This window comes from Vicia villosa, linkage group LG5, assembly GCF_029867415.1.
Source record: "Vicia villosa cultivar HV-30 ecotype Madison, WI linkage group LG5, Vvil1.0, whole genome shotgun sequence".
NCBI classification, from domain to species: domain Eukaryota; kingdom Viridiplantae; phylum Streptophyta; class Magnoliopsida; order Fabales; family Fabaceae; genus Vicia; species Vicia villosa.
In genome coordinates this window covers 127136201-127149739 of record NC_081184.1, presented here as the reverse complement: position 1 = coordinate 127149739, position 13539 = coordinate 127136201, and the positions used below count along the sequence as shown (strand labels likewise).

The following is a 13539-nucleotide window of genomic DNA, read 5'->3' as shown; positions in this document are numbered from 1 at the left end:
TACTGATAAAAATATTGAATATTAACAGGAATATGAAGTTAGTGATCAAAATATTAATATTAGCGGAAACATGAAGTTATCGGTAAAAATATTGTATATTAACGGAAACATGAAGTTATTGATCAAACTATTGAACATTAACGGGAACATGGAGTTATCAATTAAAATATTAAATATTAACGGGAAGCAATGTTAATACGTTGAAAGTAAATGTGACTAAGTTTATATTGCATTGGACAATCGATATTGTATATTCTTTATTGATCTTTCCAATTTTTATTGCATATTAACAAAATAACACTTCATTATTCTATTCTTTATCAATTTCAATTTTAATTTTATTATGTATCTTTGCTGAACGAATTGTATCATAATAATAATTACATCAATTTCTTTTTAAAAAAATATAATATTGAACAAAATAAGCAAGAACATGAAGTTATTAATCAAAATATTGAATATTAACGGGAACATGAAGTTACTGAATAAAATATTGAATATTAACGAGAACATGAATTACTGATCAAAATATTGAATATTAACGGGAACATGAAGTTACTGATCAAAATATTGAACATTAACGGGAAAATAATTTTTATTCATGAAAATATCCCAAACATTGCCCCAACCTATTAAAAAGAAATTTCTATATTTTACCCATCTGGTTTTATGACATTTACCTCTAGAATAATATCTATATTGAACAAAATAACACGGTCACAACGGGTACCCGTGCGGACGCACGGGTATCACGCTAGTTTCATATATGGCTTCATTCATACATTAATATTACTTTCTCACTCTTTCACTAATCTTGCAAGTCCATTTCTATCTGTCGTACTGAAAGCTTACTACATCGTAGAAGAACTCCGTTCTATTTGATACTCCCTCCGTTTTTTATTATAAGTCGTTTTAGACTTTTCACACAGTTTAAGAAAAATAATAATTGTTGTATGAAAATGAGAAATTATGAAGGTTTTAACAAAATTATCCTTATTAATGACATATGAAAGATAAATTTATATAATTGAAAGGAGAGAGAATAATAAATATTTAAGGATATAATAGGAAAAATAGCATTAATTATTCATTGGAATTGTAAAGCGACTTATATTTAAATACAAATTTTTTTTCCAAAACGACTTATAATAAAAAACGGAGGGAGTACATAGTACCAATTTTTAGATCTAGTTCGGAGCAATAATTATGCTAGTTATTAGTTTGGAAAAGTATCTTTATAATGATCTCTATAAAGAATTCAATTCAAAATATGCATAAAAAATTAAAACAGTTTTTCTTTCTATATTTAAAGTCATACATTATTATTATTATCTCTTTAGTTGTTTATTCAATGATGGGTTTGCTTCTACGTAATAAAAAAAATCTCTTAACCAATATGGTTTTCTATAATTGTTATAATTCAAATAAAAAGGTCAAACAATTTGAATTAATTAAAAGGGTGCAGTTGATAAAAATCTATGCACCATGCATAGATTATTATGGACCCTTAGATTATTGGATCAAATTCTAGACATCAATTATTATTACTCAATACTCAATACTCACCACTCAATACTCAATACTCAATACTGGATTAAAAACATGATCCAATGACTTAGGTAGGCTTATGCATGGTGCATAAGTAAAATCCTTATGCATATTAGCCAAAGCCTAATTAAAACTCAATTTACGAGAATTATTCTAAAAAGTTTAATATTATTGCAATATAAAAAAAAAAATACACAGACATCCAATTAAAATATTTTAAATTGTTAAATCACACAAATAATTTAAAATTTACAGTCCGACTTAACAAAATATTTGATTGTCATTGATTGATAATGCAAAAGTATTTACGTTTTCAGTGCACCATAATTTTTCTCTATTTTAAATAATAAACACTTTTCCTCTCATAAATAAACAATAAATAATTAAAATATTAATAAAAAATTTATTCATGGTTCTCTAAAATTATAAATACATAAATTCAAAGTGACATAATAAATTAGTATAAATAAATTTAAGTCAAAATAAATCATTTAATTGAATATATATCCATTTATTTTCTCCTGTCAATATTTTATATATATATATATATATATATATATATATATATATATATATATATATATATATTATATTTATCAAATGATTAATTTATTGAATTTATATAGAAGATAAGTATATTTTTTTAATGGCACAAATGTTTCATAAATATATTCATAAAGTTGAAAAAATAAAATAAAAATAACATAAAAAAATGTTTTTTATTGGAGTATACTTAAATACAATTTTTTAGGTGTGATTTGTATTATTTTTCAATGAAAAAATGACAATTGTATATTTTTTCTTACACATAAGCAATTTTTTTATATTTTTACTACTTAAATAATGTTAAAATAATGTTAAAGTACATTTGTCATATTTTTATTGATAAATAATATAAACTACGCCTAAAAAATTATATATAAATTTTATTTATTTACTTATTAATATTACTTTATTTTAATTAAGTTTATATTTTAAAGTATTCAATCTTCTAGTTCCTTCAATAAAAAAGAATTCAACTTTTTTTTATTGTTTGACTAGTCAGAGACCCGTGCTGTCGCACGGGTGCATTATTTATGGTGTAGTATTTTTTTGAATGATACGAAATAATGTGAAGTATAAATGTTTGACCAAATTGTATATATAAAATGGAAATAAAATATTAGAAAAAAGTTTTATTAATAAGATTTTCATAGGCAATTTCATAATGCTTTGCAACTCCAACAACGAGGATTTTGACGACGGGTAATTTAATTATGATATTGTGTAAATAACTAAAAAAAATGTAGTAATTTAGAATCTTCAAATAATAATCATAAAATAAAAAAAATAACAACAAAATATTTGTTAATGTGATAATACATGAATGAATTTTAATGTCATACCACTTAGATAGTATCAAATACAAATGTAAAATTTTAGATATAAATGCAAAATTTAAAATGATTTACTTTTTTAAAAAATGAACAGTAATCATATAGATTTAATTATATTAACTAATCATACACAAAGAAGAAAAAAAATTATGAGATGGAGAAAAAATTAACATTTAAAAATAAAGATTTTGTCTATTGAATTAAAATAATGATTGATTAAACTAAAATAAATATTGTCTTGTTAGTGGCCCGTGAGATAAAAAGGTGAAGAGTTATTTTGTCAGTTACCAAAATGTCATTTTTGTAGTGTAAATTTGAGGCAAGGAAAACTTAGGGAGTTTGGTCAATTTCTTAGTATATATTAGATAGTAGATAAATACATTTTTAATATTATTAAAATTAAAAAAATACATTATACAAATAAATTTAAAATGAATTACTTAATTATTAAATAACTATACAAAGAAAAAATTGATTATGAGACGGAAAGAGAACAAAAAGAATTTTAATATTTAAAAATATAAATAAAATATGTATTATGTTGATAGTGACCCGTAAACTACATCATAATATTATGTAAATTAATTTATTATTGTATAAAATATATTTAAAAACATGTAAATTTAAAATGAATGATTCATTTATAAATGAATAATAATCATAAATATGCAACTATATTATATTTTCAATTGAAATTGTACTTTATAAAGAGAGAGAAATGAGGTAGTGTATTATGATGTAGAAAGTGTATTGTGGGGTATTTGGATGACAAGGAATGCTATTATATTCAAAGAGGAGTCTTTTAGCTTTAATGAATGTTGGGGTGGGGTGGTGTACAATTCTTGGAGGTGGCTTTGCTCCTTCTATAGGCGTAAATCTTGTTGTAACTTTTACTCTTGGAATACTCTACCGCTTTCTTGTTTTGAACGGTAGGAGTATTTTCGTTGTGTACTTTCGGGCGAGCATCCCTTATGCTCTCTATTAATTCCATTGCCTATTCAAAAAAAAAAATGATGTAGAAAGTGGGTGGACCAATGAAAATGGAACACTTGGTGCAAAAGATAAAAAGGTGAAGAAAGAAGGGCAATTTAGAGAGTTTGGTCAATCTTTTATTATATGTTAGATAGTAGATTGGTTAATTCCAATGAGTTTGGCACGTGTCTTTCATGCATTTTCTCAAAATATGTCATCTAAATTTTCACTCTCCATATTTCCTCAATAAATAAGCCACCCGTTTCCACTAACCACTGAACTCAAACACTGTAAACTTCACAACACACAAAACATGGCTTCCTCCACCATTACCTCCTCCTTCCTCTACACCCAAACCCCAACCTCTTCTCTCACTGAGAAATCCTCATATCTCAACGGAACCCTTACCCTTGGATCCAAACCAAAACACTGCGTATCTCTATCAGCCTCAGCATCAGCAGCACCTTCACCTCCACCCTCCTACGACCTTAATGCTTTCAAATTCGCTCCTATCAAGGAGTCCATTGTTTCACGCGAGATGACTCGCAGGTACATGACCGACATGGTCACACATGCCGACACCGACGTTGTCATCGTAGGCGCTGGTTCCGCTGGTCTTTCATGTGCGTACGAACTCAGCAAGAATCCTAACGTCAAGGTCGCTATCATCGAACAATCCGTCAGTCCTGGTGGCGGTGCTTGGCTCGGCGGCCAACTCTTCTCAGCAATGGTATAACTCTTCTCACTCCTTCCATTTTTTATATAATATTAATATGTAATGTTTTTATCATAGATCAAATAGATCAGATCTATGGCGACAATGTTTTTGATATTGATGTGTATGATGCAGGTTGTGCGTAAACCAGCGCATCATTTCTTGGACGAGCTTGAAGTTGAGTATGATGAACAAGACGACTATGTTGTGATCAAGCACGCTGCTCTCTTCACATCCACCATCATGAGCAAGCTACTAGCAAGGCCAAACGTGAAGCTTTTCAATGCTGTTGCTGCTGAGGATTTGATTGTGAAGAACGGAAGAGTCGGCGGTGTTGTCACTAACTGGGCTTTGGTTGCACAGAACCATGATTCTCAATCTTGCATGGACCCTAATGTTATGGAGTCCAAAATTGTTGTGAGTTCTTGTGGACATGATGGTCCTTTTGGAGCCACTGGTGTGAAGAGGCTTAAAAGTATTGGTTTGATTGAGACTGTTCCTGGAATGAAGGCTCTTGACATGAACACAGCTGAGGATGCTATTGTTAGGCATACTAGAGAGGTTGTTCCTGGTATGATTGTTACTGGAATGGAGGTTGCTGAGATTGATGGTGCTCCAAGAATGGTAAAAACTTTCACTTTTTTGGTTTCATATCAATATCCATCTAGTTAATTAGTACTAGTACTAAATTAATCATGTTTGTTGATTGAAAATGCAGGGTCCAACATTTGGAGCAATGATGATTTCAGGACAGAAAGCAGCTCATTTGGCTTTGAGAGCACTTGGACTTCCTAATGCTGTGGATTCTGCAGGAAAAATCCACCCTGAGCTTGTCCTAGCTGCTGCTGATAATGCTGAAGTTGCAGACGCTTAATTTTAATTTAATAGTATTTAAGTGTTCTAGTAGCCAGAAATAATACTGTTTTTGTTGTTTGTTAGTAGTGATATGGGCTTGTTCATGTGACTCTTGTATGAGGTTTTTTGTTGTTTTAATTAACATGAATGAATGCATTTGTCAAATCCTCGTACTTATTTCTCCTCCAATAGCATTTTTTTTTTTTGTGAAAAGAAAATACAAATAACCACTACTAAGGGGACATGTTCCCGAGAACTATCTGCATTTATCTTGAAGTATCCAAATAGATATTTATGCATTCTAGATAGGATTCTTTACCACTCTCCTCTATACAAGTAATGGTCAATGGCTTGCTATTTGATTTGCGATCCATTGGTCAAAGAGTAGGCTGTGTGATGTGATGCACAGAAGTTTTAAATATGGTTTTTAAAATCAAATAATATTTCTTTTTCAAAATCAGTTTATTTTTCCATAAATCAATTCTAATCCCATTTCGAATCGGTTTTGTTCCTATCTCGTTTCGGAACCATGAATGGATGCAGTTGGAAAATTGATGATTTTGAACGGTGAGTGCGATCTCTACTACGGTGATGCTATGGTTAACACCCCATACATTCAAACTGACAGTTACTTTAGCCCATTGATTGAAAACGGCTCTTTTCAGCCCATTGATTGAAAGGATTGTAACTGGAATCACTTGGAACACTCCAACCCTTTTGGCCACCAACTATGAACTCATAAGCCGCACCCTTATGAATCATTAGCGTGAGACAAAACCAGGTCAAGGCATGGACCATTTTGTTAGACCTGAAAATGAAGGTGGCTATTGAAAGAGGATGATGACAAAGAAAAAAAAATGCTAGAAATGGATGAAGCTAGAGAGGGATGATTAGAATAGAGTCATCATTGGAGTATTTGTATGGAAAATTTTGCAAAAATGTGGTAAGGAAGCTGTTACAATTTTTTACTATTCTCCCTTCTGTTTTGGTTTACTTTGATTCTGTTGCAAAGTATAAGGTCACTTTCATTCTTTAGAGTATGAACTCTCTTTGAATATTTTTGTAACTTGGTATGTAGGTTTGTGTTTTGCTTCATGTTAACAAGAATATTCATGTCTTGTGACATGAGGCTAATTAATTCCATACAGTCTGTTAATTTGATAAAAAAAATTATCTCCTTTATGAGGTAATCATCTTTAGTAAACTTTTTTCAGGGATGTATTTTACCAGATGCATTGTCATATATAGCCGACAAAAATTTCCATCAAGAATTCAAGGCTTTTGAATCCTTTGGATGCTTCAAAAGGTTAGACCATCTCCAATGGTAGTTCCTTCTAATAAGTTCTCCACCTAGACATGCCACATCATAGTACCATTGCATTGCAATGCAACTATGAAAAAATTGTGGTACCCAATCAAATTAGTTTATAAGGTAAAGTTGTGGGTCCAATAATAACTTTTTAGAATTATACAATTAAAATAAAATTTATAAAAATTATTTTAAGATGATGTGGCTAGTGGGACCCATAAAGAACCCAAAAATGGGTTGCACCATTGGAGATGCTCTTATAAAGATAAGCTTTCTGTTCTTGATATTGTAAAAAAGGATTTGTAGTTATAGCATATACTGTCAGCTAATCTACTATCTATTCAATAATAATAGATTGACCAAATTGCTTAAATTACCCTTTCACCCAAATTTATTTGCATTAATAAAAGGTCATTTTTGTAACTAACAAATTAAGTATTCACTCTTTCAACTTTATTGAATGGATGTCCCAAGTGTTAGCTTTTCATTGGTCCAAATTAAATAACACTTTCCCTACAACTTTATTGCATGAATGATGACATCACATGTAAGCCATGGATGATGGAAGTCATATTTAAATTTCTTTTACATTTCATTTTCTCACACTTTCTTACTTTTATTTTAATTTTTCTTAATTTATTTATTATCACAAAAAATATTAATAATCTATTTTTAAATTTTAATCTTACTAAAAATTCCAAATTTCCTTCACATTTCATTTTTCCATACTTTCATTTTAATTTTTCTACATTTATCTATTATCGCAAAAAATATTAATAATCGATCATTTAATTATTATTCTCAAAAATATTTAATTATTTCACGGGCCACTATCAACTCAATATTTAATTTTTTTTAATCGATCATTACACATTTTCTCTATCTTAATTAAAATTTCAAATTTCTCTCACATTTTTTCACACTTTCTTACTTTCATTTTAATTTTTTTCTCTATTTATTTATTTATTTATTATCTCACGGGTCACTATCAACATAATGTCTATTTTATTTTAATCAATCATTATCTTTATTTGAGAGGTAATATCTTTATTTTATATTTTTTTCCATCTCACGATTTTTTATCATTATTTAATACAATTAAATTTCCATGATTATTGTTTATTTTACATTTGTTTTTAAATATATTTTATATCGCATCAAATTATTTTTTTATTTCACGGGTCATTATCAACATAGTAGCTATTTTATTTTAATCAACAATTACTATTAATTGAGAGATAGTTTTCATTTTTAAATGTTAATATTTTATTTTTATTATCTCCATCTTATAGTATTTTTTTATATGATTATTTAATATAATTGAATTTATATGATCATTTTTCATTTATAATTAAACCATAGTGATCTATATCATTTTCTTTTAATTGTTGTTGGACCGTCAATTATTAAATTACCTGACCCAATTTTGCTATTGTGTTCTTAACCTATCTTAAACATTTTTTTGTGGATCATTGTTTTCTATATAATTATTGTTAAATTTACAATTAAGTAAATTATTTCATATTTTTCATTTATATTTAAAATTTTACATTTGCATTTGTTAAAATTTTATTTTTTTCTCCAACTCACATGTCCTTTTTTATATGGTTCTTTATTACACACAAAATTAGCACATGAATACGATAATAATGTTTAATCTTAAAGGCCACTTTCAATACAATGCCTATTTTATTTTAAACAATAATGACTTTTATTTGAAAACTAAAGTATTTATTTTCAAATTTCAAAACGATTCCTATGGATATTCGGTTTTCAAAGAATTGGGAGTATAGCAGAACAATCAATAAAACTCTAACTCTATTCAAGTAAAACAATTCCTTTTAATTATGCATATTGCTTATAATTCATTTTATTTATATTATTCATATCATTAAAAAAATACTACACCAGAAAAAAATCACCCGTGCGGAAGCACGGATCTCTGACTAGTTTCATAGAGAATGAAAGAAGAAAATCAAATAATTTTTATAAATATATAATCAAAAATTGAATTTGATGCATTTTATAGTGATAATACATATTCACCCCTGCATCCCACGTGGTTTAATAGTACAGTATATATTAATAGTTACATTTTATTTATTATTATATTAATGTTTAACATTTTTTATAAACTAACATTTTTTTATAAACTAATTATATTAAGTTTTTAATGCAGTTTTTATAAACTAATTATATTAACATTTTTAATGCAGTTTTTATAAACTAATTATATTAACGTTTTTAATGTTTTAACGTTTTTAATTATATTAACGTTATTATAATAGTGTATATATTAACGTTTTTAAAAAATAATTAATTAATGCAGTTTATAAAAAATGATATGTTTAAAAAATGCAGTATATAAAATAATTAATTAATACAGTATGCAAAATGTGTAGTGTATACAAATGTGTATAAAAACTAATTAGTTAATGCAGTTTATAAAAAATACAGTATATATATTAACGTTTAAAAATTGAAGTTTATAAAAAATAGTTAATTAATGTGGTTTATAAAAAATATATGTTTAAAAAATGCAATATAAAAAAAACGTTATTTAAAAAAACGTTATATATTAAATAAACAAAAAAAAAAGTTATAAAAAATATTATAAAAAAAACGTTGTATTAGAAATGTTAATTACATATATAACAAAAACATTATAAAAAAAAGTTAACATATATGTTAACATATAAAACATATATAGTGAGTTAATATATATAAAACAATATAATCATATTGAAAAATAAATTAAAATATATATATATATATATATATATATATATATATATATATATATATATATATATATATATATATATATATATATATATATATATATATATATATATATATATATATATATATATATATGAGGAAGGTTATTCTTACTCCAAGAGTAATTTATCAAGACTTACTCCTCATCATGACCATTGATTCTTATCAATCTAATGGTTAAAATTAATAAGTAATTAAATGTGGAGAGAGAAAAATAATACTCATTAACTTTAACCATTAGATTAAGAAGAATCAATGGTCATGATGAGGAGTAAGCCTTGATAACTTACTCTTGGAGTAAGAATATCTCTCCTCTATATATATATATATATATTATTTAATGAGCAAGACTAAAACAAATAAAATGAGTTGGTTCATTGGTTGGATGTTGGCATGCTAAATATGTGTTCTTGGGATCGATTCCCCTATGTGAATCAAATTTTTTAGAATATTAATTGATCGTACCTGATCAGAAGAATCGTCAAGGCAGCGGAATCTGGCTTGGAGAGCAAGATGGGGGGGGTACCTGCAAGGTTCTCCGATGCTTAAGTTAGTAGCTATCAGAGAATGAGGGTTGAGAGTGAAGAATGGAATACCTGACCCTCTAGTGAAAGAGGGTATTTATAGCCCCCAGCGCTGGGCCAAGGTTCCCTAATTGGGCCAAATCCAACTGGAGGCCCACGTGCTAGGGAACTGCCAGAACGTCCCGTGCTAGGGCTGAGTCAGCAGGAGACTCACGTTCTGGATGAGCATAGCGTAGGGTTCGGAGATGGTTGACCGAATCCCCCGCTGCGTGACGCGTGGTCTTCGCGCGTGGATAACTCTTGACGGTTATCCAGTAAATGGGCCCAAATGACTTGGGCCTGCTCGGCTAGTGAGAAGAACTGGGCCTGCTCGGCCCAGTCCTGAACAGGAGCCCCCCAAGCCATTAGTCTTGTGAGAGTGATGACTTTAACCAAGAGGATGGCCGAGCAAGAGTACGAATGTTGGTCGTCAACTGGGCTCTCATCGTACGCTTAGGTCGGCGGGGAGAGAAGTTGCTGCTGGGAATAAGAGCAGAGGGTGATCGGGTGGCGTCCTCGAAGACTAGTCGAGGAGACGGCTGTCCCTTGGTTTCCACTTGATACGTTTTGGTTGCTTCTTGTCAGTGTGGCTGACAGGTGGCAGTTGTGGAGACTGTCATTATTGCAGCGCCGTTTTTAGGCATAAATACAGACTGCGCCGCTTGGGTTTTCAAAGTTGCTTCATGACGTGGCACCCTTTCGTGGATGGAGCCGCCTTGGGGGTGTAGGCAATGATGGCGTCTCCTAGGCTGCCTAGGCTATCATGACACCCTTTGGCCTCCTTTCCCTATATAAGGAGCGAGAAGACCATTCATTTGTCACTTAACATTTTGCAAACTTCCAAGACTCGCTCATAGCTCTCTTCTTCGTCTCGCACATCTTTCCTCCGCTTCTTCAAGTAAGGAAGCCTTTAACGTCATCGAGGACCTTGACCAGGACGAGGAGCCTCCTTGGGGCGCCTTTGTGCCTAAATCTCATCAGAGGATCTGCTCGCAATTCCCTGGTCCTCGTTTCGCAATGTATGAGTTCGTCTTTAAGGAGGCTGGTCTCCGACTTCCCTTCACTCATTTGCAACGGAGTATCTTCAGTTGGTTGCGCTTGTGCCCGTCTCAGCTTCATCCCAACGCTTTAGCGTTCTTAAGAGCCTTCGAAGTCGTATGTGGGTACTTGGAGGTCGAAGCGACTCTGCCTCTTTTCTTCAGAGTGTTTCATTTGCAGAGGTTGCGCGATCCGGACGGCAAGTGGAGTTGGGTGTCCTTTAAGCAGCCGAAGAAGCTGTTCGCCATTTATCAGGACTCTATCAAGCATTTCAAGAGTCGATATTTTATAATTAAGCCGCTCACTCCTGAGGCCGAGAACCATTTGTTCGAGGAACGCGAGTATATTGAGGATGGGGTGAGGAGAGTGGGCCCATCTGCTCGGTTCCCGTTGGAGTGGCAGCCTGACCACTTCGAGCATGGGACCGACTATTACATCTTCCGGGACGAGGATCTCAATGAGCGCGATACGGGGGGGTATCAGCGGCTCGCTTCTTTCGTGGACGGGTTTAGACCGTCAGTATGTACATATCTCAACGGGGATCCCTTATTCGAGGAAGATGGAGGTCCTATGCTGGAGCCTCGACATATCAACACAAAAGCTATCCTCGAGTGTGGGAGTTACGGGGATGCGATAATTTTGTTAGGTGAGATAACTATTTCTTGTTCGAACAATATCCTTTCGGTTCTAACTCTTTATTTTGCAGGAAAAATGGCCGACCTGCATGACAAGGTTGTGAAGATGAGGGCAAAGAACAAGGGGGTCGTCAAGCTGACCGTGAAGCGATCGCGGGTCGAGGAGGTCAAGGCGGCTGCTGCGGGTGCGCCTGATGGTGGCTCCCCTTCGTCGGTTGGGACGACTTCGGGAGGTTCTCCGGCCGGGAAAAAACAAAAGAACGAGGGGACCCCCGAACTACGCCCCCTTATCAATGACAACCCTTCCGAGGATGACATAGTGCTGCCCTCATGTACTCTGCACAGGGGGATCTTCTCGAAGAGAAACGTGCTGCTGGAGCGCGAGGAGGTGAGGCATATAGTCAGGCGTGATCGGGTGGCCCGGGATAAGGACTTGTCCGAGGATCTTGAAGGGATAATGAGGGTGGCCGCCCTGGCCTTGGCCCTCAATGCCCAAAGGGTCTGCCCTCAGAAGGACTATGATGCTCTGCAGACCAAATATGATGAGCTAGAGCACGAGTTTGAACAGTACAAGGATAAGTATGAGGTTCAGAGCGGCATTGTTGAAGACCTCTGTAAAGAGAGGAACAAGGTCAGGGCTTTGGAGGCCGAGGGAGAAAGGCTCCGTGAGCGAATTGCTGAATTAGAGAGGTCTCATCTCCCTGCTACCGAGGAAGATGAAGACGAGAAAGCCTTGGTGACCCGCTCCCAGCTTCTAGGCAAGGTGAGGGAGCTGGAGGTCGACTGCGTTGCTACCCTGGGGGTTGGATTTAAAGCCGCGGTGGATCAGCTGAAAGTCCTCAATCCGCGCTTGGTGACGAAGGGCATCGGTCCGTACAATAAGGTTGTGGACGGACGGATTGAGTCAAATCCGGAGTTCGAAGACTGGGAAGATGAGCAGGAGCCCCAGGGTGAGGACAACGGTGCCGAGGAGGAGGATGGCGACGTCTGACCAGTTTCTTTTTGATAGTGGCCTGCGTGCCAACGTTTTGTGGCCTGCGTGCCAAAGTAGTTAGTTGGGCGATGCCCGGATAGTTTTTTGTAATATTTGGATATCTCCGGCCAGTTTGGTCGGTTTTTAATGCTATTCTGCATTTTATGCTCCAGTGTTTATTTGTGCTTATCTGATTTTTATCGTCGAATATTTATGTTTGTGCTCGGCCGAGGTTTATAGCCCGGGCGTGTGGGGAACGGCCCGGGTGCGCATAGCAGGTGTGCGCTATAAGCGAGCTCGAGGCCGCGGTCGGGGCCAGGTGCTCGCGGCGTGAACGATCCCATCGCGAGCTGGGGTTCTGCCGTGCAGGTACTTCCGCGGAGGGTCTGTGTGTAAGTCCCGCTGCGTAGTCGGTTTTGCCTCCTGATAGGGGTTATCCGACCGAAGCTGTCGTGGAGCATACGCGCTTGTACCATGGCGCGAGTCCTTGCCTAGCCTTTCCTCGTGTTCGCTATGAGCGGTCGGGTAGCGTTAGGTTGTTTCTAACTGTAATAGCGTCTGAGTTTTTCAGCGTTCCAAGGTCGAGCAAGTTTTTCGCCGAGAAGGTTCTCGAGGTAATACGCACCGTTTTCGGTTTTATCGTAAACTCGATACGGGCCTTCCCAGTTCGGGGCTAGTTTGCCCTCGCGCGAATCTTTCATGTTTCTGCGGAGAACTAAGTCTCCGATTTCGAATCCGCGTTTGATAACTTTAGTGCTATGGCGTAGGGCTATC

The 13539-nt window shown here is 33.7% G+C and overlaps 1 protein-coding gene across 1 annotated transcript; it reads left to right on the top strand.

The window, feature by feature from the left end:
* Positions 1-4160: 4160 nt before the first annotated feature.
* LOC131607286 (thiamine thiazole synthase, chloroplastic-like) lies at positions 4161-5631 on the top strand. Its single transcript, XM_058879299.1, has 3 exons — positions 4161-4626; positions 4747-5235; positions 5330-5631. Exons 1-3 carry the CDS (start codon positions 4210-4212, stop codon positions 5483-5485), a joined length of 1062 nt encoding a protein of 353 aa, XP_058735282.1. The 5' UTR covers positions 4161-4209; the 3' UTR covers positions 5486-5631.
* The last annotated feature ends 7908 nt before the right edge of the window (positions 5632-13539 follow it).

Excerpts from the sequence above, each read along its gene's own strand:
- LOC131607286 (XM_058879299.1), top strand. The coding sequence starts at position 4,210 with ATGGCTTCCTCCACCATTACCTCCTCCTTCCTCTACACCCAAACCCCA. Across the intron at positions 4,627-4,746 it reads GCCAACTCTTCTCAGCAATG|GTTGTGCGTAAACCAGCGCA; the intron begins GTATAACTCTTC and ends TGTATGATGCAG. Across the intron at positions 5,236-5,329 it reads TTGATGGTGCTCCAAGAATG|GGTCCAACATTTGGAGCAAT; the intron begins GTAAAAACTTTC and ends TTGAAAATGCAG.